This window comes from Culex quinquefasciatus, chromosome 2 (assembly GCF_015732765.1).
Source record: "Culex quinquefasciatus strain JHB chromosome 2, VPISU_Cqui_1.0_pri_paternal, whole genome shotgun sequence".
NCBI classification, from domain to species: Eukaryota; Metazoa; Arthropoda; class Insecta; order Diptera; family Culicidae; genus Culex; species Culex quinquefasciatus.
The window spans coordinates 51,382,146-51,409,002 of record NC_051862.1 but is presented as its reverse complement, the minus strand read 5'-3'; the positions used below and the strand labels follow the sequence as shown (position 1 = coordinate 51,409,002).

Genomic DNA, 26,857 nt, shown 5'->3' with positions numbered 1-26,857 from the left:
GCCCTTCAGCGAAAGCCGAAGCGCTCGCTCGTGCATTCGCCGCTGCCCACAACAACGAGCAACCAGGTGATCCCGAAACATCGGCTGCTGTGGAGAACGCGCTTGGCCACATACGAGCGACAACTCCTCCCGTGCCTCCGGCCGCCCTTGTCAAGCCGAAAGAGGTCAAGGCGATCATCCGCACGCTCAAAAACCGGAAGTCTCCTGGGCAAGACGGAATCCGGAATACGTGCCTCAAGCAGCTGCCAAGAAAAGGGTTGGTCGTCCTGACCAAAATCTTCAACGCTTGCCTGGCCTTGGGCTACTTTCCGGCCGGCTGGAAACACGCGAACGTGATCGCCATCCCAAAGGCGAACAAGGACATAACCAATCCAGGTAACTACCGCCCGATCAGCCTTTTGAGCAGCCTGAGCAAACTCCTGGAACGGGTGATCCTCGCCCGGATAAACCGTCACCTGGAGACGGAGCAACTCATTCCACACGAGCAGTTCGGCTTCAAGCCGGGGCACTCAACGGTGCACCAACTCGCCCGTATCTCGGAGATGGTGAAGCGCGGTTTCCTGGCGGGGAAGTCGACCGGCATGATCCTTCTCGACGTCGAAAAGGCCTACGACTCCGTGTGGCAGGACGCCGTGGTCTACAAGCTCTTCCGCTCGAACCTCCAGCCGTTCCTGGTCAAGATTGTCGAGTCGTTCCTGACAAATCGGTCGTTTACGGTGACGGTGAATGGCGAGCGTTCCTCCGTCCACAACATCCCCTTCGGCGTGCCCCAAGGATCAGTGCTGAGCCCGACTCTCTACAACATCCTCACCTCCGACGTGCCGATGATCGATGGAGTGTCGTACGCATTCTTTGCGGATGACACTGCATACTTGGCATCGGACAAGGACCCGAAGATCGTCGTCACCCACCTCCAAGCGGCACAGAACAACCTCGAGGAGTTTCAGCGGAAGTGGCGCATCAAGCTGAACGCTGGGAAAACCCAGTCCATCTTCTTCACCAGGAGGCGTGCTGCTCGGCACCTTCCCCGCAGATCGATCAGCGTCAACGGCCAGCCTGCAACGTGGGACGACGAAGTCACGTACCTGGGAGTGGTGCATGACAAGAAGCTAAAGTACGACAAGCACGTGAACTACATCATCGGGAAGGTGGATCGGTCCACCAAAGCGCTCTACTCCCTGCTGAATCGGCGGTCGAAGCTGAGCATCAAGAACAAGTCGCTGGTGGTCAAGTGCATCATCCGTCCAATGCTGACCTACGCTGCTGCGGTCTGGGGCAACTGCGCCAAATCGCACCGTAAGCGACTCCAGGTGAAGCAGAATAAGCTGCTCAAGATGGTGCACAACCTGGACCCGTGGTACCCGACCGACGATCTACACAAGCTGGCCGGCGTCGACACCGTCGACGCAAGCATCGAAAGGGCAACGAGAACCTTCAGGACTTCGTGTGGGATGTCAACGAATCCGCTCATCGAAGCACTCCTCCACCAACAACTGTGATATTAGTCTTTAAGCCAAACATAGATCTAGGGTTTTTTCTCAAAAATTATTTTCCCTAAAAGAACACCCAGTTAGCAAAATCTAAACGTAGAAATATGTATCCTCCCTGCAAAGGCTTATGAATTGATCTCAGTTGAAAGGTTCTCCAAATCTCTGAATTGCAAATGTAACATCCTGGAGCAGAACAGTTAAATTCTAATAAAAACACAATTGAATTGAATTGAAAAGCCCCAACTAATCGTTCCCTCTCCTTTGTTCTGCTGTTTGTAAAGCCATTTATTGGCCCTTTTTCTTCAGTGGTGCGTATTGGCCTATAAGCATTAACTATGAAAAAAATAGTTTAAATTCTGAGCTTTAAAAAATTGAGTCCTGTCTGCCGTCCTAAATAATAAAAAAAAAACTCTGGTTCTATCACTAACCAGTGGTTCTATGTGATTGAAAAATGCAAAAACAAATGTATTTTCATTGAAAAGTCTATTATTATTATTCCTTGTACAAGTTTTTCATGAAAATAATAATTTAAGCAATTTGTTGTTCCCTTTTAAAACAGTTTCAAACTATAAAAAGCTTGCATTGGACAAAAAGAGTCTAATAAGCACTGTTAAAAAAATACTTAAAAATAATGAAGTGGTAATTAAATTGTTTGTGATTCCTAAGTCGAAAAGTCTGTAAAACGCAGATTTTTCTGTACATCAGACATGTCTGTTGCAACGTCAGTGCCGGTGACTGAATGTCGACTTACGATTCATTCATTCATTTTCTACTCGACTTACACTGCCAAAGTTCCGTTTGTTATTGTTAGTGTGAATGCCAAACAAATTTTCTTAGCGCACCTTGACTTTCCCGCAGAAAAATAACAGTCGCTTTTTGCGTTCCGATGCCCAACCAGCCCGAAATGACTTCGAGTTGTTGCCGGTTGTGTCTGCTCAACGGTTCCGATCTCCTCCCGGTTCGGAAACTTACAGTCAACCCAAATGGAACCGACGCCCGCCGAAATTCTGTAACGCCGGCTCTGTCTCAACTCATCATTTCTTATTTGGCGATTGAGGTAATGTTCGAATGTGATTTTCAACTAAATCAAATTAAATTATTTATTGTTCCAGCCTGTAATTGATAGCACAAAAGTGACGAACATCTGCTGCGACTGTCGGAACATGATCGCCAAGTGGCACTGGTTTCGTGAGTCCTGCCTCCAGAATGATGCTGTCTTCCGAAGAATGGCCCAAGATTCGGGAAGGGATGACGCAGCGGGGCAGATTGATTTGTACTACGAAGTAGAGGTGAAAAAGGAAGAGGAGCTCGATATTTGCGAGGATTTCGGAGAGAATCTGTTGGCGGATCAGTTGAATCCTTCTTCAAAAAGCGTCTCATCCAATGAAAAGGAAGGAGAGTCAACCGCTAGGAAAAAGGTTAGACGGCCTCGAATGCAGAAGGGCGAAAGGAGGATGCAACCGTGCCCACGATGTGGTAAAGTAGTTAAGAACATGGCCCGGCACTTGAGAATGCACAACATAGTTCGGCGATGGTTCGTATAAGATTCGTCGAAAATAAGCTTGTAACAACATTGATTTTACTACGAATTCATTGCAGCTTCCAGTGTCCACATTGTGCGATTAGTTTCTACACAAAAGGAAATTTGAAAAAACACATAAACATTCACACACTAGAAGTTAAACACACCTGCCAGGTTTGCGACAGAATTTTCGCGCGAGATGATACCCTTAAACGCCACGTCAAGCTCATGCACCTGGAAAAGCCACCCTTCAAGTGCCCGGACTGTGCTGAAGTGTTCCGTTACAGGGTCGGTTTAGCAAGACACCAAAAGTCCCACAAAAAGGCATATCGTGAGTCAAGTGTCAGTGAACGCGAGAAGATTCTTGCCGATTAAAGGGATTTCTTTTATAGTTCCTCGAAATCACAAACGACCAAAGAAGTTCACAATACTCAAGAGGTTATCTTTGCGTGACGAACTTCACGAAATCCGTCGGTTTGAATTATGTTCACAAATATAGAATCTATTAAGCAACGGTTTTTGTTTTTTTGGTTTCCACACATATAAATCGAAATAGAGCTCCCAGCATTGCGTTTTCCGCTTCGTCAGTTCTAGAATGGTTAACATCAAGTTTTACACCGTGATTAGGACATTCAGCAACATCAATACTTTATACACCGTTCGAAATACTTTTCGCTTTTCGTTTCTTATCTTTTATTTCACGTTCTTTGTTATATTTGGATTATTCTATCTATTAATGCTAGTCGCGCGCACACACACACGCACGCCTGCCCGCCATGCCAATTCTTCATCGTTAAGTGTTTGTTTTGTAGTTTTTGCTTTGTTAACTACTCGTAACAAATAAAATTGTTTGTGTGTGCGCACAACCCTTAAATGCTAAAGACACGCGCGGTGCGCAAACGTTTGCCGTTAAATCCAACCTAGCAAGACATACTAATATCCAAGATTTACGCGCGCGCTAAACGATGAAATCTGCACGAATAAAAGTCGGTAAGAAAAAAAACTCACGTGAGGTATATGTAACTGTGTGTAGTAACAAATTTGCTGCTGTTGCTTGCTAGCTTAATGCTATAATATAGATTTCACTCTGGGTAGCGTTGCGCTTCGCAACATTCTAGGACCTTCGGCTGGGATAAGATCCCCATACAAAATTTGGGAACCATTCTGGCGCGATTGATTTTGATTCTCTCTCTGATTGTAACGAGAAAAAGTCCGAAAAAAAAGTCTTACCTTAAAGCGGCACGCGCTCACGTACCTCATGCGGACGGTGCGGCGAAAGGGCCCTGGAAGGAATAGAAGAAAACAATATTTGAAGAAATGGGAAATTCATTTATATGTTGATAGAATTTTTAATCGGCTTCAACACTTTTCATTTCAATCTTATCTTACTTGAATTTTTCACAGAAATTTCACTTGTAGTCATCATTATCATCAAAGAACAGGTGCCATGAGATAGCAATGTTTTTAGAGATAAACACCTGGTGTCAAAATTAGTTACTCATCGACATTGTATTGCCCCACACAAAATAATTATACCATTGGGCCAGGAAAGCAGAATGATAGTAAAACAAAACTTTGTTTTAGTAATGCATAAAAAAACAGTTTTAAGTTTAATTTTCATCATCAACCAGATACATATTCTTGAAGGGAACATTCAAAATCACATGAAGTTTTAACTGTATATTAAATAATACTATCAAACCTTCGATTTCAATGACTAATCTCTCTATCTTCCGAAAAGAACATAAGACAATTTTGCGTAAAATGACGACAATATTGTTGGATACTTTCTAAGGTACCGTCATCATTGGGTCTTGAAAGGGGAGATTGGGCTATACAATAATGCTGAAACTACTGACTGACTAAGAAAATTCAGTGTTTCGCACTGTAAAATCTCAGAATAAAAAATCTAAAGAAACAACTAGTTAATTTCGGCACAAATAGTAATTGAGACAATCAAGGCATATTTTTTTTTTAAATAAAAATACTCAAATTTTTATTCAGGGCGTACCATCCAAGTTTCCTTTAATCAAGACTTGAAATTTTATGTTTCTTAAAAAGTTTTGTAATTATAACTTGATTTAAGGAGCCATTACACTACCGCAAACAAACTCACAATTTTGTGTGTTTGACAGTTTGCTTAACTCGCAAACAAGGCAAAATGTCTGCAGGCTAACGTTTGTACAAACAAATCCGGGCAAACGCACAAAGCAGGCAAACTGTAAAAAAAAGTGCGGGTTTGTTTGCCGTTGTATCCAGGTTTTTAAGCGAAGATGGCGTTCGATTGGTGAACGTCCGAACTGTCAAAATCACGCAGTAGCACCAACATTAGAAAAAAATGTGGCGGTCATGCCATGGCACACTTTTTTCGCAATGTTGGTACCACTGCGTGATTGAGTCGCGTGGTGTTCGTCGGGGAAATCGGTTGAAGAATCGACGCGCGAGAATCCGCGAGAAAGTGATAGAAGATTCTGGAATTCATTGATAGAAGGCTTCGCGTCGTCGTGTATATATTTTCTTTCTGTTGTTGAGCCGGTTGTTCGCGGTCCGGACTGGGTAAATTCGTGGGGAAGTTTGTTGCAAAGAAGTCATGCGCGAAGAATTTCATTAAATCGATTGAAACAGTTCGGTGTATCAACACTATTTGAAGTTTACATGATAACGAATAATACGTTGCTAAAAATTTCATTTTGTTTTGAAAGCCCATCCCTTAGCATCGTGGCTCGGATGGCACGACGACGGATCTATTTTAAATTGTACGTTACCGAATAATGCGTTAATTCAAATTTCATTTCGTGTTGAAAGCCCATCCCAAAGCATCGTTGCTCGGATGGCACGCCGGCGGTAAAAAGTAAAAAAATACGCGAATGATAAGTCCTTCTCATAGCGTCGTAAATCGGAAGGCAACGAATGTTTCACTTTCTGGTCATATCATCTACCAAGATGAATCCTGACCTTCCCTTTCCTTCCCCTACTAACACAATTCCCCCACTTCCCGTGATGCTTGAAGGAGATGCTGTGGATTCAACGGTCTCATGCGGTGTCAACAGGTATAGAGCGACAAACTCTGTGTCTGATGAGTCTGCAACTTCAACTACCGGACTAACATTCCTACCTTTGTTGAACTGCATCTCCTTGGGGGGGCGCCGGTATTGACATAAAGCAGAGATCTTCAGGGGTTATACAGTGAGGATGATTAGCTCCCACTACTCATCTGTTGGTTCATTGTGTAACTTCAGCTGATCCGTCAATAACGGAGTAGCAGCTCATTGGCAGTCAACCATGCTCATGCTCATGCTCAATGTTGGTACCACTGCGTGATTTTGACATTTCGGGCGTTCACCATTCGAACGCCATTTTCGCTTAAAAATCTGGATAATAGCTAGCATCAACTTACTCTTCGATCATTTCGATTGTTTTGGTTAATCAAATTGAGATACACTCAACCCCCGGTGATTGGTCACTTTTTCGTTTGACACTTTTTTAGTTTGTATCCCGTTGCACTATGGTATATTGGGTGGCCAAGTTTCAAAAAAGTGACCTTCTCCAAATATTTTTTGGTATTTTTTTCTCGAAAGTAAACATTCTAACTAAGAAAAATCCAAATTTTCAAAGCTCTAAGTTTGTTCATTACGGAGATACGCAAGCTGAAAGTCAAAATAGAGTAAAAACTAGCGTTTTTGTAAAAAGGCTGATTATTTAATGTTAACATAGCTCAGCCATTTTAAATGTTTTATTAGGACAAATATACATCGTTGGAAAGGTAATAAGATAAACTTTGAAACTATTAATAGATAAAATGTTGTTTCCAAACCAAAAACTAAAGTTTTCATCGAATAACTGGAGCATTTTTTTGACAAATCATATTTTTTTGTGTTTGTTAATCGAGTACTTTTTTTGCTAACCGATGCTAAACATGAAACTAAGATCACTTGAAAGATTGGATTATAATCTAACATTGCTGAAATTTCCAGCCTGCGATTTTTTGCGTTTTCGGAGATATGCCATTTTGAACATTTACGTTTTATCAAAATTTGCTGCAATCTACATATGCGCCTAGGCGCCTAGGTGCACCTAGGCATATGAGCAACTAAATATTCAGGAGCACTTTTTTCTAAATTACAGAAAAAGCTTATTTTTATCAAAACAAAAGTTTATAAACGTTTTGACTATTCATAAACAAGACAAAACATTGTTATTAGACTGATAGTTTTATTATTTTCCTCATTTTTTATGAAAATGGTTGTTTGTGGGTTTTGAATGAGCCAATCAAAGAAACCTGAAAATGCAGAGATTTTAGAATTTGTAGTTAATACTTCAGAAATATGGTCTTACAGCAAAGAATAAGTAGTTTTTAACACATTTCGAAGCGTTTTCAAACAAATGAACCAATAGATTTAAAGAAAACGAGATTTTGTGGTTTAAAAAAAAGTTGCTCATCTTCCTGATGGTGCTCTGGTGCACCAAATGAAAAAAGTTGAAAAACTCTTTAAACCGGTCCAAACTCACAATGTTATTCACAGGGGTTCTTGTCCAAGGTTCAAATGATGGCAAAACATTTTTTGTTTCATAATATTTTGTGTTTGGTAATTTGTACGGGCTTTCGAAAACAGGTCTTATTTATTTCCCTAAAATTGGCCCATTTTTGTTTACATTTCACACTGTAACTTTGCTTAGGCTTAACAAAATTTGATGAATTTTGGGGAGATGTTAGTATACATTCTACATGAACACCTGCAACTTAAAGCACCATGAAAAGTTGTGTCAGTTCCGAGATATTTGAGTCCAAAGTTTTGGTGCTCTGGAGTAACCATGGGCGGGAGAGGGTTAAAAATATCTGCAAAATATCTCATCTCCATTCTTTAAAATAGCAGCAAATTTTGATACATCGACGTCAACATTTGACATAAGAACAACACTCGTTGGAATGGTTTGAATTTAGAGCATTTTTTGTTGTCATAAATGGAAATGTACCATTTTTGCCTTCCTCACCTCAATGAGGAAAGGCTTTAAAATCACTCAAAAAAATGAACTTCTTTATTTGACCTCGTAGACCCACCTTCACGTATACCTATCGACTCAGAATCAAATTCTGAACAAATGTCTGTGCGTGTGTCTGGATGTGAGTCCGTGCACCGAAAAATATGCACACGATTATCTCCGGGTTGGCTGAACCGATTTCAACAGTTTTGGTCTCATTCGATCCGTCTTGGGGTCCCACAAGACCCTAGTTAATATGATGAAGTTTAGTAAAGTACTTCAAAAGTTATGCTAAAAAAACGATTTCGAATAAAGTCCGGAAGATTGTAAAAAGGGTGGTTTTTGTAAGAGAACCCGTCATGCTATACATTTTTAAAAAGGTATTTAAAAGACCTTTCTAACGAGCCCAAAACGTTGAAGATCTGAAAATCCTATCAAAAGTTATAAGCACTTAAGTGTTATTTATGCACTTTTTGGAGGCCGGATCTCAAATATTTTGATGAAAACATTATCCGGATCCACCATGCGACCTGGCTTGGTATAGTTAATCAAAAGACCTTTCCAATGAGCCTAAAACGTTGAAGATCTGACAACCCTATCAAAAGTTATAACCACTTAAGTATTATTTATAAACTTTTTTAGGCCGGATCTCAGATATTTTGATAAAAATAAGTCTTAAATATACTCTTTTTGAGGCTCTGTAGTGTATTAACTTTATGAATGTAAGGAAGGCACCACCCACCTAAAGGTGGATTATGCAATGTTTTTTATCATCATTTTTTTCATCACAAGGTTTATGTAGTTTTTATTTTTTTTATTTTGAGATGTTGACAGGGTTATATGAACAGATTCATTACACAAAAAAAAAAACAATTCCCAAAATCGTGAATTGTGTTCATGAATTTAAGAACCACTTTTTGGCAGTTTTCCTGCACTTGTTTGCTGCGGACACGTCAACCTGCATAAATTTGGCATTGGTTGCGACTTTGCCTGCAAACAAGTTTGCGAGTTTGGCAAACTGTTAAACAAAAAAAGGGCGAGTTTGTTTGTCATAGTCTAATAGCTCCTTAACTTTGGTTCATTTTTGGTGGAAAGAAAGCTTATTATGAGTACTTTTAGAATATGTAATAATCCAGAAAGTGAAAAAATCTACATGAGCAACTCTCTACGAAATGGCTCAGTCCTGTTTTTTCGTGTTATTTTCCGTCTCTTTTATGTCGCTGTTCGAGTGCATGGGGTGATTGGTCATTATAATTAAATAATGGCATCAGTAGTGCGGTGCCTGTGTGGGATGGGTATCAAACGTCACAAATTGGTGTATGAAGCATACACAATTTGAATGTATGAATGAAGCATACAAAATTTGATTGTGCTAATGAATATTATTGCGCGTCAGTGTCGTGTGAGCAGCAGCGCCGGAAAGATGGATTTTTGTGGCGTTCTTTTTGTGCTGTATTCGTGATCGTGTTCATGTCGAATTATGTGGAAGGTGCGAAGCCGCGTTTTAGGATTCTTGTGTCTTTGTTGTTTTATTTGTGTTTCCATCTGGAGTATTAGTTTTAAAATTATTTTCATTTTTACAGCTTCCTGGAATTATTTTAAATCAAATGTTTACATGTAAATTTGTCTACTCACTGTATGATTTATTTAAATGTTCATATTATTCCTTATCCTATTCCTTTCCTGTAATATAACATCTCCTCATACCATATATGATCAAATTGCTTAAATTAACGAAACTTTCTAAAACAGCATGGGAACCATCTGGAGCATTTATATTTTAAATAACTGTTTTTTTACAGCTTCCTGGAATCATCTTGATTGTATTTATTATATTTATTATATTTATTTTATTTACTATATTTATTATATTTATTATTTATCATTATTACAAAACTATATGCTTATTAGATAATACAGTACAGACTCACATTTACACTTACAAACATTCAATTCATTAAATACATTACGCACTCAACCATTTTCATCGGCCCGATGAAATTCCCTAACCCCATTCCAAACCTCCAAAAATATTCCGTTCACTTTTAAAAGTCGCATGGGTTCCCTGCACTTTTGCCACTAGTGAACAACAAAACATCCTCCCAAATCCCCACGGGACTGTATGGGCGTAGCCTTGGAGCACAGTGTGGAAATTTACGTTCTTAGATATTCTTGGTTGTACCGGGCAGCAATCAATTTGTCTAAGAATATTGAATTGACCATTGTGGCACCCCCTACAGCGTGGTGCAGACCCGTTATGCTATGCTATGCTATGAGCAACTCTCTACGAAATCGGCCGATTTCGACCATTTTTATTTTTTGTATATTTTATTTGACTCAAACTTTGTGGGGGCCTTCCCTATGACCAAAGAAGCTATTTTGTGTCATTGGTTCACCCATACGTTTCCATACAATTTTGGCAGCTGTTCACACAAAAATGGTACGTAAATATTCGAATATCTGTAACTTTTGAATGAACTCAATTTCCCAAAATACGTATTTTTTTGCTTTTCGAGATTTTTCGATATGTTTAAGGGGACAAAACCCGCAACTTTTGAGCCATAGAGAAACATGGTCAAAAAATCTGCCGCCGAGTTATGATTTTTGAAAAATAGTGATTTTTGCAAAAAATCGAAATTTCATGCAAAACCAAATCTGACGTAATTTTTAATGTAAAATTGAATTTCCAATCGAAAAGTACTTTACAGATTTTTAAATAAAAGGCTCTATTTTTAAGATATAGCCACCAAAAGTTTGATTTTAGCGAAATATTTACAGTTTTTCGATTTTTTCAAATAGTGACCAAGAGTGACCATTTTTTAGAAATATTTTTTTTAAGTTCAAAAAATTTGCTATAAAATTGTCTAAGAGACATTGAAGATTGGACCTCTGGTTGCTGAGATAAAGCGGCTTAAACAAAAAGAAACACGAAAATTGAAGTTTTCTAAGTCTTTCATTCGTGAAATTTTCCGATCTTAGGATGGTGCAAAATCTGATAACGGAGACATTCTTTTTATTTTTTTTAAGCTTAAATTTATGATATTATTGTTCACAACAAATAAACTTATTTTTCTGAGATCAATCACCCTTTGTACAACCACAAAGATTTTTTAATCAACTTTTAAAAGTTAACTACGCGGCCCTTCTAGACAGAAAAGGTCCTACTTGACAGCTCGTTCCAAGGGGACCATAGTTGATCCATCAAAAAATGTAGTCTTGTCAGTTTATCCTTTTTTTGCATTAAGGCTAGTATGGAGATCGGAAGGAAAGGGGTCAAGAAACAGCTTTACGAACAGCAGAACAAAGGAGAGGGAGCGATTTCTTGGGGCTTTTCTTCACCCTCTCTGACTTGCTTGCGCTGCCGCTGCTGCCCATTTGATTTTTTTTTTGACCGGTTCCTTCTGAAGTGCGTATACCGCTTTAAAATGAAAAAAGTCAAGCAAAACATTGTAAAACAGCCATTGTCATTTTTCAAAACATTGAGAAAAACGAGAATGAAATTTGCAACTAGTAATTCAATTCCTATTTTAAGAAAAATGAACAATTTACTATGATTATTCACTCAAATAGCAACGGACAGTTTCATCGGAACGAGATGGCGACAGTAAGACACGGGAATGCAAACTAATGTGAGAAATGGCTTCAGGAAAGATCGAAAATTCGATGGCCAATGTTCCACGGTGGAGTTTCTATCATTATTCAACCGAAGGTTGGATCCGAAGACTGTCGATCGAAGGAAAAATGAAGTAATGCTTGCTACCGAATAAATAAAATCTATTTGCAAACATTGTTGGGTTACGTTTATTTCAATTGTGACGAATATTACTATTATCACGTCTTATGTTGTATGAAGTGTCTCTTTTGCGAATGGCCATTTCTCCAAGCCGCTTCCTGGAGCGGACACTCCCGACACAGGTACCAATGTGCTCGTTCCTACAGCAGACTTCTCACCGCCGCCGGACGCTCTCCGCCACTTTATCGCTGCAAGTCGCTTCACGTCGGAGCTGATTCGTACCGTGTAAATTAACGAGATTTGTAAAAATTACCGGGATTTTCTTTTATTTGAAGCAGAAATCGGTATAAAAAACATAATTTGAAGCAAAGGGCCAAATTGATTTCAATTTTTTTTATAAACAACATCTTGTTTGTCCCTTGAGCTAACACGATTTCAAAACAAAACATCTCCAGTCTGCACATTGGTCCTTTATAGTAAAGGGGCTATGTGGATGTTGAAAACAAACCCAATCTAAATTACTTTGGCCCTTAGTAAAATTGGGATTTATTAATAAAAATATCAACTTTTTGAACTTTTCTCGATATATAGCGATAGTTGAAGACTTAGTGCATCATTTGCATGAAAAATCTCGTTTGTTTTGATTTTCGACTTAGGTCCTTTTACATTGTTTTGCTTGAAGTAACAGAAATGTGTTAAAAATCATCATCAATCTTTCGATCTTTTGATACCCATACATCTAGGTTTACTATAAAATACACGTTTTTACATACCTAGGTAAATCGTTACTTAATCCACCATTAGGTGGTTGGTGTCTTCCTCACATTTAGAGTGTAATGCTAGGTTATATCTGAGATCCGGCCTCCAAAAAGTTCATGAATAACACTTAAGTGCTTATAACTTTTGATAGGGTTGTCAGATCTTCAATCTATTGAACTCGTTGAAAAGGTCTTTTGATTACCTACCCAACGACAAGCTGCATGATAGATCCGGACAACGTTTTCATCGAAATATATGAGATCCGGCCTTTAAAAGATTATAAATAACACTTAAGTGCTTATAACTTTTGATAGGGTTGTCAGATCTTCAATTTTTTGAACTCATTGAAAAGGTCTTTTTTTACAATCTTCCGGACTTTTGTTAAAATCTTTTTTTTTGCATAACTTATGCCCTTTCCGATGCCACATAGGTTGACTTGTGAATCGTGGACCGGTTCGGATGCAGACGGATTTTCCGACGACGTAATTCCGGGTTGGTACGAAATTTCAACGAAAAATCTATTCTAGCGATTCAAAGACCCCCAAACGGTGTTATACCCACTCCAAAATGTTTGTTTAGAAATTTTATGGTAACATATTGACATTTAGTTAAATTGATAGTTTGTAAAATTAAGTTTAGATAAGTTATTTTCAGAGTTATATAAACTTTTATACTAAGTAGTTAGTAAACTTTATGTTCAATCCATATTATTTTTTTAATCATCTTTTTTGATTTCTGTAATAGTATTTGTTAAATAACTTTTTATCATCTTTTCGTGAGCTTTTTGTAGCAAAATGTTCGGCATGAGTTTCTGAACAAAAACGTAGTACTAGGTTTCTGTCAAACTTTAAATTGTTTGCATGTTTCATCACAAAATGTGCACAAATGTCCCACAATTTATTTTGTTATTGCTAATCGCACTGCTATTTGTCGAGTACTGCCTCTTAAAGTTTAAACCTCGCGAAAAATGAGTTTGCCAAGTGTCGTCTAAAAAGCAATCATTTGTCAACTTGCGATATCTCGGATACTATTGATTCGATTTTCAATGCCAAAAAAATTAAACTTTTGTGAAATTTTCTGCTCTTTTCTGTAAAATATAGTTTCAAAATTTTAAAATTAAGAGTAACCTTTTAATTTTGCCTAACGCACTTATCGTGGACGATTTCAAATTTTGTTGTATTGTAACATTTCTAAGGAATTCTAGAAAACCAGACTTTTGAAAATATATTTTGAAAAAGAGGAATAAGCCTTTAACGAAATCTAAATGGGTAGTTAATAAATGTCCCATTCTAGATTCATCGATCCACCCATGCTTCAAAAATGCTGTAAGTTACGATGCGCTACACTTATCTATCTGTATCAATAACATATAGACATGTTTGCCTGCTATCAACCGATTTAACCTTGGTCGCTAATAGACGCCTCATCGCGACTAGCACGTGTTTTTTTCTTGTTTGACTAGAACAACGGCGACAAAAAAGTCTAAAAAATCCGTGCCTGCGTGCCAGTCGTAATCTAATCACGGCTTATTTACTATTTATTCATTGCACCACTTTCTTCGCGTCGTTCCCATCAGTTAATTCAGCAGCCATTAACAGAGGAATCGAAAAGTGACGTAACCGCCTCAAACCCGATACTTTTGAGTTGAATAAAAAGGGGAGAAAAAAAAGGCCACAAGTCACACACTTAAGAGTGGACTTTAAATTCATCGGCTAGGGTACGCAAACCATCCAAACGCGCGTTCGATTCGCCCACTTTGAGCTGCGTGTGAAGCTGCTCGGGTGGCGTGGCGTGAATATGAATCGTTAGAAATTGATTACCGGACCGGACGGAAGGATAGGTGAACTAGTCGTCACCAAACACGCGATGTTTAAATGTTTTACCGGTGGAGGTGCTGGTGACGATTGCCTAGCATGAATGGGCGCTGTTGTTTTGTCCCTTATCTCAAGTGGAAGGGGGAAAACCGGTGGTGACGACGATTCGTGGATATTATTCTCGGAAAAAGGAACCATGTTGATTTTGTTGTTTTCAATCTAGAGTAATAAACAATAATTTATTGAATTTACACTTTCATGAACCATCCACAATAAATCCCGTACTACCGGCGTCTGGAAGTAATTCTCTCAAGTTGAGGTACTTTTTCTCCGCAATGACTCACACAAGCGCGTGTTCTTTTTCACTCGCTCTCTCTACTTATGAGTAACAACCATCAGCTGAGCGAACAGAACTGATTCTTGATGTTATGCAGCCAATCAAGACTCAGTGAAAAAGCCGGCTTCTGGAAGCCTCACATTTGAATGTCTGATATTGTAATTTGGAAAGCGAACAAGAGTTAAGGAACCGTTCAATCTGACTCACACAAACAAACACCCTCGCACTCGCTTAGCCAAATATTGAATCACATGACGACGGCCGCGGCCACTTGCCCGTTATCTTGCCGAGGCGCATCCCCCGTCGTCGCGTCTTATCTGGACACAGCGAGTGTGCACTTAATTCCAAAAGCGCTCTCAATTACCCAATATAGATTGTGCGAATTTTTTTTACGGATGTGTTTGTGCGCCAATCGCACAAATCACTGCCTAATGGGCTTATCGCTATCGACTTACGTTTGTTGGTCTGCGCCCGCCGCATTTAGGAGTCCAGACCGCGGGCCTTTCGCTTGATCCGGGCGTACGGACCGATAGCCGGATCGGTGATAAAGTCCACCAGCACCCGCGTCCAGGACGTGTGCTGCGGGATGGTGTCGTAGAATTCCGGTGCGATTCGCTTCACCTCCGGCAGCAGGCGACCGGGGACGGCCGGAAAGTCGTGATGCTCGTTGTGGTAGCCCACGTTGAAGGTGATCCAGTTCAGGGGCCCGTAGTACGAGTACGTTTCGAATCCCTTGGCGAACATGTAGTGTTCGGAGATGAAGTGGCCGGCCACCGGGTGCAGTCCCATCGCCAGCAGAGATCCAATGATCAGGTAGCACATGACCTTCCACCCGAAAAAGTACACCACGACGGCGTTAAAAACCAGCTGGATAACGCCGTTAATCAGTTCCAGCTTCTGCGGAGGCTTCGGGTTAACCACCAGCGGACGGAAGATGTAGAACATCGGCTGCAGAAACACCCAGATAAACTTCCCGAACGTGTTGCAGAACAGTTTCGCCTCCAGCTTCGTCGGTAGATCCGTGTCAATCACTTCGTCACCCTGGTACCGGTGATGTTCCAGGTGGTACTTCTTGAAGCTCACCGACATCGGCAGCCCAATCGGCAAGTTGCAAAAGAACCCAAACAGCCGGTTCGCCATTGGCCTCGCGTGTCCAAAGGCCAGATTATGCGCGATCTCGTGACAGGCCAGCATCAACGAGTGGTTAATCACTCCCCCCAAAAAGTACGCCAGCAGCAAAATAATCTTCCACGACTGGACCTCCTTCACCACAAACAGCATCGCAAATTGGGCCAGAACCATCCCGCTGGCCACCCACTTGAACCGAGGGTCATACCCAAACAGCTTCTTTATCTGCGGGTACTTGGCCAAAATCAATTTCCTCCTGCTGGCGTGCGGTTCCTCCTGCCCTGACCACTCGAAATCCGTCCGGGAAACATGCTGGCCCATCGCGTCCGAATTTCACAACTTGCCGTTCCGCCCCGATATGGCCTCTCTCCCTCTTTCTCTCACTCGCTCGCGGGGACACACCACAACCGAAAAAAAAGAAATTAATCAAACTTCACCGGAACGTTCGAAGGCTGCTGCTGGACTACGGGGCGGCGAGCGAACTGTCACGTAGCGGCCACTGTGAAGAAATTTTTATGTCGACTGTCACAAACACCAACGCAGCTCTCTTCTGTCAACAGTGCGAATGAAGAAAAAAGTTTTTCGAATGAATCATGTGAAAGGAAGGCGAGAGAAACTCGAATGCGATCGTGGGAGTGGGAAAGAGATGGAGAAAATAATGCTCATTCTTGCTCGCTCTCCCGAAAACGGTTTATCAGGCAAGGAAGATATTCACCACAGAATTAATTTTGGAGGAAATTTATCTTTGTTTGGTTGTGTTAATGATTTTTAATTTTTTTAAATTTATAATTTTCATCTTTGTCTAACTTTCCTTATTTCTGTGAATAGAGACATTGTCAGTTTTATTGACGGAAGTGACGACTAAATGCAATGCTGAAGAAAATTTATTGTTTTTCAGGTGTAATTTTGTTATTCCAATTGAAATGTTTTGTCACAATAAGACCGAAATTTCATATTAATTCATCGTCCATTAATTTGAGCTAACGAAGTGACTCCAGGAATGCCCAAACACTGGCAGCATTCTTCTGCTCTACATCCTATTCAAAGTATTTGATTATTCGGTAAACTGCATACAAAGATTCTGATTTTTCTGCTGGTTGAGTTCTTTGAGTTCAAAATGATTATTTTTATAAATTTTGATGAAAAGAGGAACATACATTTGCAACAACCAATGCCATTCAAAGCTTTGCACTTGTCAAAACAAAGTTAGTCAAGTAGAAAAAACCTGAGTTTACTGTGATGAATTTTTTTCTTAATAAGGCTAGTAACGCTCAAAACATAACGCCACAAGCTGCTATGATTCCAAAGGGTAAACCCGTAACGGAGCCAAACATTTAAATGACTTTTGTTTGGACTGCGTCCTCTGGATTACTCTGTGTATTCACCTAATAAAAAAACTGACTGTCCTAATAGGTAATTTCTATGAAAAACAGTTTCTTAACAGTCAGGACCCGGTTCCTGGAATCCTCGTTACAGTTTATATGGAATTCCAATAAGAATGTAACAGAAAAATCAGGCTTCGGGTCTAGACTGTTGTTAATGTTATAGGTTATTAAATAAAAATTTGCTATCTTTACGTTTTAAATATTTATGTTTTTTTTATTTATTTGGAACTGGAGCCTAGATGTTAAGAATAGGAGTTGTTTTTATTGATATTGATATGGGCTATTCTTTTATGAAAAGGTCCAATAAACCGATTTTTAATGTTTTGTTTATGGGAGTTTTTGAAAACATCTTACATTATTTAATACTAGATTTAATATAATTATTAAACAAACTATGGAGTTTTTTTTTCGAAAAGGTCCAATAAACCAGATTTTCAGTTTTTGCTTTTAGGGTGTTTTTTAATACCCCTGACTTATGGCGGTTTCAAAAACAAAAAAAAATTTACTGAAGTAACTTGAAGTAACTGGCTATAGCTTATTATAGGCTAGTATGGAGATCAGAAGGAAAGGGGTCAAGAAACAGCTTTACGAACAGCAGAACAAAGGAGAGGGAGCGATTTCTTGGGGCTTTTCTTCACCCTCTCTGACTTGCTTGCGCTGCCGCTGCTGCCCATTTGATTTTTTTCTTGACCGGTTCCTTCTGAAGTGCGTATACCGCTTATAGCAAGTCAATTCAATAAAATCTAAGATATTTGTTGATAACAAACAAGTTTGTTGATTCAAACTCAATTCAAATTTCTGTGTGTGAAAAAGGGCCGAGAAATAATTTATTATCGAAAATTGAAATAAAAATCTTGTTTGAATCTTTTACGGTCGAACTAAACACCACGGCCATCGGGGTTTGATTGTATCATCGATTCAAGGTCAATACGCAGCTCCAAAAAAAGGGGTCAAGAAACAGCGTTACGCAAAAAAAAACAAAGGAAAGAGAGCGATTTCTTGGGGCTTTGCTTCACTCTCTCTGGCTTGTTTACTCTGCCGCTGCTGCCCATTTGAAATTTTCCTTGACCGGTTCCTTCCGAAGTGCGTATACCACTTTAAGCGCTTTAAGGCAGGGGTGACCAAAGTATGGCCCGCGGGCCAAACGTGGCCCGCGAGGTGATTTTTTGTGGCCCGCGGACCCATTTTGAATGATCATGTAAATTGGCCCTTTGATCATTTGTATAATGATTTATTTATATTTTTTTAAATGAATGTTTATTCAAAACCTTTTTATGCATTTTTTTATTTTTGTTGATCCAAAACTAATGGTTTATCCATATTGTGATCTTTTTTATACGATACAAATATTATATTATAGTTTAACATATTGTGATCCTTTTATACGATACAAATATTATATTATAATTACAATGTGTGCGAAAATATGTAGTGAAATTCTAGAAAACATTGATCAAACATTTTCGAAAATGATTTATGAAACGTTCAAATCTGACTTACTTTGTACTTAGAATCCTTTTTTCCACCTTAGGATTCATACTCATTAAATTGGATAACGAATAACGAAACGAATGCTTGGTTAGCGAACGACTGGACATGGCGTACCATAGGTACTTCGAGTACCGCAGGAATAAAATAGACCCACCAAGCGGTCCTTTAGCCTCTTGTCCAGTAACTCCGATACCCTGGCCTCCCCGCGGCGCTAGCCGGATACTAGTAACCATTGGAGAGATCGGGTAACCAACCCCGGTGGGAACTCTGGTAGTATGCTGACAGGGAAGGGGGGCTCCATCCTCTTCGGAGGGTGTAGCTATGCCGTTAGGCCTCGTGAGAAAGGCCCCCGTTACGGTGTCGAGAGAAAACCGGAGCTGGGTCTCGGTAGCTTCAAGGTGGCAGCCCCACCCCGAGACTAGGTATCGCAGCCCCAATCCGGCTGCATACCGAAACCAAAATCATTACGAACAATCAAGAAGGAATAAGGACCCGGAACAAACGGCATAGACCTAGGCACGAAAAGGACACCGATTGGAAACTCGGAACATGGAACTGCAGATCGCTACGTTTCGATGGGTATGAGTACGCTCTGTTGAACGAGCTCAAACCCCGCAACTTCGATGTTGTAGCGCTGCAAGAGATGTGCTGGAAGGGAGCGAAGATGTGGGAGGATGATGCTTTGGAGCTCACCATGTACCAGAGCGGTGGAGCCGAAAACAAGCTGGGAACCGGCTTCATAGTGTTGGGCAAGATGCGGAGTCGTGTGATAGATTGGGAGCCGATCGACGACCGGATGTGTAGATTGAGGATTAAAGGCCGTTTCTTCAACTATCACATCTTCAACGTACATTGCCCACACGAGGAATCATCTGATGCCGAGAAGGAAGCGTTCTACGCGAAGCTGGAGCAGAAGTTCGACAGCTGCCCGCAGAGGGACGTCAAGATCGTCATCGGAGATATGAACGCCCGCATAGGAAGGGAGGAGATGTACAAGCCGGTGATCGGGCCGAACAGCCTGCACACCGTCACCAACGACAACGGCCAGCGGTGCATCAACTTCGCAGCCTCCCGCGGTATGGTGGTACGGAGCACATTCTTCCCCGGAAAGACATCCACAAAGTCACCTGGACATCGCCTAACCAACGAACAAAAACACAAATCGACCACGTCCTCATCGACGGCCGATTTTCTCGGACATACGGAACATCCGCACGTACCGCGGTGCGGACATCCACTCGGACCACTACCTGGTGGGTGCAAGCATGCACTCAAAACTGTCGACGACGTACCACCGACGACGGAGCCGGCTCCCACCGCCGTTCAACACCGAGCGGCTGCAGGACACGGCTGCGGCTCAGCACTACGTGCAGCAGCTGGAAGCGAGCCTGCCAACGGAGGAGGAACTCGGCGCTGCCTCGCTCAACGATGGATGGAGCAGAATTTGCTCGGCCATCGGCAGTGCCGCTGAAGCCGCGCTAGGTAGTACGGTCCGAGTTGGAAAGCAGCGCTGGTTCGACGAGGAGTGCCAGCGGCTACTTGACGAGAAGAAAGCAGCTTACGCGGTGAAGCTGAGAGCCGCAACTGATGAGAACGTGGCCAGATACAAACAAGCGCTGAAACAGCAGAGAACGGTCTTCAAGCTCAAGAAGCGCCAGCTGGAAGATCGCGATCGCGCCGAAATGGAGCAGCTGTTCCGGCAGAACGAGACGCGAAAGTTCTACGAGAAGGTTAACCGGTCCCGCAAAGGCTATGCGCCGCAAGCCAACACTTGTCGGGACGTCGAGGGAAACCTTCTTATGGACAAAGGCGAGGTGTTGAACAGGTGGCAGCAGTTCTTCAACGAGCACCTCAACGGCGATGTAGCGCATGGAGACGGCTTTGAAACCCAACTTGGACCGCCCGCTGCTGACCAACAGTTCCCGGCACCTGATCTGGAGACGGTGAAGAAGGAGATCAGGCAGCTGAAGAACAACAGGGCCGCCGGTAAAGATCGGTTACCCGGTGAGCTCTTCAAATATGGAGGAGAGCAGTTGGCGAGGGCGATCCACTTGGTGATTTCTAAGATCTGGAGGAGGAGAAACTACCAGAAGAATGGATGGATGGTGTCGTGTGTCCCATCTACAAAAAGGGCGATAAGCTGGACTGCGGCAACTACCGCGCCATCACGCTTATCAACGCGGCCTATAAAATCCTCTCCCAGATCCTCTGCCGTCTGCTGACACCGTACGCACGGAGGTTCGTGGGCCCCTATCAAGCGGGGTTTACTGGCGCTCGGGCCACCACGGACCAAATTTTCTCGCTCCGGCAGATCCTCGAGAAATGTCGTGAGTACAACGTGCCCACACATCACATCTTCATCGATTTCAAGGCAGCGTACGATACAGTCGACCGCGAACAGCTATGGCAGATCATGCACGAGAACGGATTTCCGGACAAACTGACTCGGCTGATCAAGGCTACCTTGGATCGTGTGATGTGTCACGTGCGAGTGGCAGGGGAGCTAGCGGACCCCTTCCAATCGCACCAAGGGTTACGACAAGGTGACGGCTTATCCAATGCGCTGTTTAACATCGGACTTGAGGGAGTTGTGCGAAGAGCGGGTATAGACACGAGAGGCACGATTTGCAACAGGACAGTCCAACTTCTTGCTTATGCGGACGACATTGACATTATAGCAAGAGACCTAGAGACGGTGAAAAGGGTTTACACCGCCTTAAAGACGCAAGCAAGACGGATTGGATTGGCCATGAATACGACGAAAACAAAGTACATGAAAGGGAGGGGCTCAAAGGACGTTGACCCCCCAAGACTCACCCCTTTAGCTGTGGATGGCGATGTGCTGGAGGAGGTGAGCGAATTCGTGTACTTGGGATCGCTGGTAACGGCCGACAACGACACCAGCTTAGAGATCCGGACTCGTATCCACTCCGCGAATCGCGCCTACTTTGGATTACGGAAAACCTTGACATCTGATCGAGTGCAACGCGCCACGAAGCTGACCCTGTACAAGACACTGATTAGACCGGTTGCCCTCTATGGCCATGAGACCTGGACGCTGCGGCAAGAGGACGAACGAGCCCTTGGAGTTTTCGAACGGAAGGTGCTGCGAACGATCTACGGTGGAGTACGTACAGCTCAGAACGAGTGGCGAAGGCGCATGAACCACGAACTGCACGCGCTGCTGGGAGAACCGACAATCGTTACCCTGGCGAGAATCGGGAGGCTCAGGTGGGCCGGCCATGTCGAGAGGATGGACGAAGACCATCCTGTCAGGATGCTCTTTGACCGCGCGCGACCCGATGGCGGCACAGGCCGAAGAGCAGGAGCACAGCGTGCACGATGGGGAAATCAGATCGAGGCGGACCTAAGAAAGATCTGCAACCTAGGAGACTGGCGAGCTGCAGCCCAGAACCGAGCAACATGGAGCAACCTTCTTGATACAGCACGGGCACCGCGTATGGTGTTCTAAGCTGATTGGTATGGTATGTATGCTTGGCTACGATCTGATTCAGGCAGACAAATTGTTGTTGAAATCGAAGGAATGAGGCTGCTGTCTTTCAAAACGTTCGGCAATGCACCGCACATTTTTTTTTTTTTCGTTAATATTGAATGTTAATTGTTGAAGTTCTGGCATATAATTTCAATTTTTACATATTTTTTTGCTTTTATTTTGCGCTCTCAAAAACTTTTATGAATATTTGCAGAAGACTAATAGTTGGACAGTAATTTTGCAACGATTTTTCATTTGTTACACTTAATTTAAAGATAAACACATTTTTATCAGATTTTATGTCACCATTTTCAATAGAATACATGCAATTTCCATAAATACACAAGCACTTTCAACTTATTTCCCATTTTTACAGAACTATTAAAAACAAAACTGATTAAAACTGTTATTTTATGTTTTGTTTTAGGCCGCAAAAAATAAAAATAAAGTATAAAAATTTAAATAACGAGCCATGGTTTTAACATTTTAATGAAAAAAAAAGTGTTTTAAAATGCATTATACACCTGTCCAGTTGTTTTGCCATCATTAGTTTCCAGAATATGTAAGTATTGATGAAAATTTTATTTTTTGCAGAAAATAAAATTTTTGCGGTGCTGTACATTGAAACTTCATAAAAATTCTAAACATTTTTAAACAAGCCCAAACATGCTGAATATGATTATCAATGCAGAAAAATGCATTTTAGATTGATTGAAACTTTGAAAAATATTTGTAACGGCCTTACTTTCAAATAGCAACATTTTTCAAAATATGACAGAAATTTAAAAATCTTCAATTTATTGATGTAATTTTTAGTTATTTAAATTAAAATAACGATTTCTTTTTTATAAAATTAATTATATTGTACATTTGGCACGCAAGCTAATTTGACTTTCAAATTTGGCCCGGCATCCAAAAACTTTGAGCACCCTTGCTTTAAGGGCTTTAAGTGATTAAACTTTACGTTGAAAAAAGTGATAGAAATAATCAACAAACAATTTCCCTCCGTGCATTCGACATTCGCCAAGCCCAAAGTCGACATAGCAAAATTTTCATTCATGAATAACCAAACCAAAACAAAATAGTATTTTCTGACATAACGGTTCTTGGCGCTCCCGTAGATTGTGTTGTTCCGTTTTAAAACGTTGCATTCCGGCGACTCTCGCACAATAATGTCGCTTTTGGGTTTGATTTCCGCGAAGTTTACGTTCATTTTCTACCTGATCGGAACCACCCTGCTGTGCGCGTTTTTGAACGGTTCGTATCGCTTCTACGAGTACTATTACGACAATCCTCCTGTGAAGACCAGCTATGAGTACATTATCGTCGGAACCGGAACGGCCGGTTCGATCATTGCGGCGGGTATTCCATCGCGGGACGTGCTCGTCGTGGAAGCCGGCTCGATGCGGACCAGCCTGATGGACGTGCCGCTGTTTCAACCGCTGCTCCAGGGAACCCAGTACGACTGGCAGTACCAGACGGAACCGCAGCGGAACGCTTGCCGGGCCCTGGAGGGTCAACGGAGCAATTGGCCTATGGGTAAGGTGTTCGGGGGGACGCACATGTTGAACAACATGATTCACTTCGACATGATGGGAAACACGGACTTTAGTGGGTGGTTCGAGACGCCGGAACTAACGAGGAAATTCTTGGATTACTTCCATCGCTGGGGAAGGGACCCGACCATTCCGGTGGAACGGCTGCAGTACGGGACGGAGTTTGGGGAGGACTTTGTGGACAGTATGCAAGCGCAGACCAAGTGCATTGAGAGGGAAAAGTTTTGCGAGAAGATGGAAGAACTTTACAGCAGGTTGTTCGCCAAGCCGAATGTAACGGCCCGCAACGGGATGCGAAGAACGGCGAGTCATTACTACTGGGAGCAGCGACGGCCAGGGCATGAACTGTTGCTGAACGCGCACGTGCTTAAGATTAATGTCGAAAATGGCAAAGCGATTGGGCTGGTGTTGGAGAAATCCAACCGTACTTATGAGATAAGAGCTTCCAAAGGGATAATTTTGTCCGCGGGAACTGTGGGAAGTCCAAAATTCTTCTGCACAGTGGAATCGGTCCGCAGAAACACCTAAAAGCGGTTAGAATTCCTCTGGTTCAGAATCTACCCGTAGGTGAGAACCTTCAGGATCACATCACTACCGGAATGGATTTACTTTTGTGGCCGGAGAAACTTCCTCTGCGTCCGCTTGACCTGATTAGTCCACTCAACTTGTGGAACTTTTTCAATGGAAAGAACTCGTCTCTCTTACTGCCGGGGTGTGAAGGACTAGGCGGCATGCTGCTACCAGATCTCCCAAGAGGACTCATCCTAGGACTCGGATTCATGGTCATGCCGGCGGGAATCGCCAGCGACGGTGGCGCGCATCTGCACAAACTGCTCAATCTACGCGAAAAGGTTTACACCCAATACTTCCAACGAATTCTCGAACAAAACCTCCAATCGGTCAGCATTCTCCCCGTCTTGCTGCAGCCCAAAAGCCGAGGCCACATCCGACTACGCGATGCCAACCCACACTCCCCACCCCTCATCGATCCAAACTACCTCCAACACCCGGAAGACCTGGACAACCTTGTGCTAGGAATCAACATCGTCAAAGAGTACCTCGAAGAGATGAACTCGAAAAAAGCCGAACTAAACCCGCTGCCCTTCCCCGGCTGCCGGAAGTTCACCTTCGACACCAAACCCTACTGGGAGTGTTACGTGCAGTCACTCACACTCACCATGTACCACCCGGTGGGAACGTGCCGGATGGGACCGAAGCGCAGCAAGAAGGCGGTCGTCTCGAACCGGGATCTGGCCGTGCACGGCGTGAGCGGGCTGTACGTGGTGGATGGATCGGCGATTCCGAAGCTGCCCACCGGGAACCCGAACTCGGCCATTGCGGCGCTGGCGCACTACTTTCTGAAGGTCAAATTTAACGTGGACTTGTTGGGGAAGTGAGAGCCTTAGGAGCTTTACGGTAAGAGTTGTTACTTTTTTACTTGAGACTGTTGAAATTGAGCCCTCCAATTTGTTACGCCGGTATGTAACGGTGTGTTACGGTAATAGCTATATTTACAAGTACTTCAATTTATAACTAATAAGTCATTTTTTGGGAAGGTTTCATATCATATTAAGAAGCAAATATCTTGTCTAATATGTTATATTTTATACATCACTTTAAACCAATGTTGATCGCATGATGTTGCCATAAATGTAAAAAAAGACTTAAAAATTATGTAACCTTTGGCCAAAGAGTTGTTCAAAATTAAAACAAAAACTGAAGTGATTCGTTAGAAACAAAAATAAAATGTAAACATTCCAAATATTTTAAATTTTGTGTTGCTTTTTTTTTAAATTAAGGTGCTAAAATGTGATACTCGTAACATTGTTTCATTCTATTTCAAAAATTTATTGTTACATTAGATAAATTGTCAAAAATACACTTTTTTCTCCTCTTTGATTTTTTGTTTATGAACTTATAAATATATCACAGCCCAAAAAAGCTAGTTTAAGAGGGGATCATCGATTAAGAGCATTTTTTTAAGAAGAAGAAAAATATAAGCTATAGCTTATACAATTGTGGAAACAGCTCGCTAACCTGTGGGTCATATCAGAGTCGAGACGATCGAAAAGGGTTGCCCCAATGTAGAAAAGGAAATAAGAGACCACCCATAATCCCCGTGGACATTTTGTTGGACATCTTGAACGCAACGGCTTCGAGATACAGTGATTTTTAAATTGCACAATACTCGGGTGAGTTTTCAAAAAGCCGTAAGAGCCACCGTGACCTCCGACACTAATTTTCGTTTTTCTTCGAATTGAAACAATATTTCATTTGTTTTTAATTCAGGATACATGAAGGAAGTGCAGATGAAAAATCTCAAGCATTTTGGAAATTGGTTTATTGTAAGTAGGTTGAATACCAATGCACAGTGGTCCAGATCGCAAAATTAACCTGTATAGGCCTGGGTGAAATTGGAATCACTAAAATGACCATAACTCAGCGAAAACTCAACCAATTTGCATACTTCTTTATTAGTTGGACTCGTTAGAATGTCTATTTTCCGAAAATGACCCGCAGAACCCGGAAATGTTCCGGTGGCCGGAGATATTCCGGTGGGTCACTGGTCAAATGGGGTCAAAAATGGCAATTTTTGGGACCCGTATAGATTTTCAAACAGAAATCTTGGAAAAATACATTTTTCTTGTTATGATCATTGTTCTACCCACAGACAATGCTAACCATCAATTTTGAACCACCGGAATTGTTCCGGATTGGACGGGTAGGTTCCATACCGCGGGGAACCGGTCAGGGGCGGCCAATAATACAAATATTTTTATCATGGCAATATGGGTGTCAAAGTTCACCATTTTCAAAATCTAGCTCATCTAGGATCCCCAAAACCATTTTTGGACCGATCTGGCCACTTTGGGACCGGTTCCCGGTACTCCGGCGAATCCCGGAATACGGCAAATTGCGGAATTATTTCAGAACAATTTTGGACCCAGCAATATGGGTGTCAAAGTACACCATTTTCAGAATCTAGCTCATCTAGGATCTCCAAAACCATTTTTGGACCGATCTGGCCACTTTGGGACCGGTTCCCGGTACTCCGGCGAAACCCGGAATACGGCAAATTGCGGAATTATTTCAGAACAATTTTCGACCCAGCAATGTGGGTGTCAATGTTCACAATTTTCTAAATACAGCTCATCTAGGATCACCAAAA

At 41.9% G+C, this 26,857-nt stretch overlaps 3 protein-coding genes across 3 annotated transcripts; 2 read left to right on the top strand and 1 right to left on the bottom strand.

The window, feature by feature from the left end:
• The first annotated feature begins 2,270 nt into the window (after positions 1-2,270).
• LOC6053360 (histone-lysine N-methyltransferase MECOM) lies at positions 2,271-3,525 on the top strand. The gene is made up of 3 exons (XM_001869429.2): positions 2,271-2,547; positions 2,603-3,024; positions 3,090-3,525. The coding sequence occupies exons 1-3, from the start codon at positions 2,377-2,379 to the stop codon at positions 3,385-3,387; spliced, it is 891 nt and encodes a 296-aa protein (XP_001869464.2). The 5' UTR covers positions 2,271-2,376; the 3' UTR covers positions 3,388-3,525.
• On the bottom strand, positions 3,434-16,273 carry LOC6053362 (sphingolipid delta(4)-desaturase DES1). The gene is made up of 2 exons (XM_038256348.1): positions 15,091-16,273; positions 3,434-4,295 (listed from the first exon to the last, which is right to left on the bottom strand). Exon 1 carries the CDS (start codon positions 16,082-16,084, stop codon positions 15,116-15,118), a length of 969 nt encoding a protein of 322 aa, XP_038112276.1. The 5' UTR covers positions 16,085-16,273; the 3' UTR covers positions 3,434-4,295; positions 15,091-15,115.
• Positions 16,274-19,282: 3,009 nt separating this feature from the next.
• On the top strand, positions 19,283-25,085 carry LOC6053363 (glucose dehydrogenase [FAD, quinone]). Its single transcript, XM_038250313.1, has 3 exons — positions 19,283-19,405; positions 23,335-24,112; positions 24,256-25,085. Exons 1-3 carry the CDS (start codon positions 19,283-19,285, stop codon positions 25,083-25,085), a joined length of 1,731 nt encoding a protein of 576 aa, XP_038106241.1.
• Positions 25,086-26,857: the final 1,772 nt, after the last annotated feature.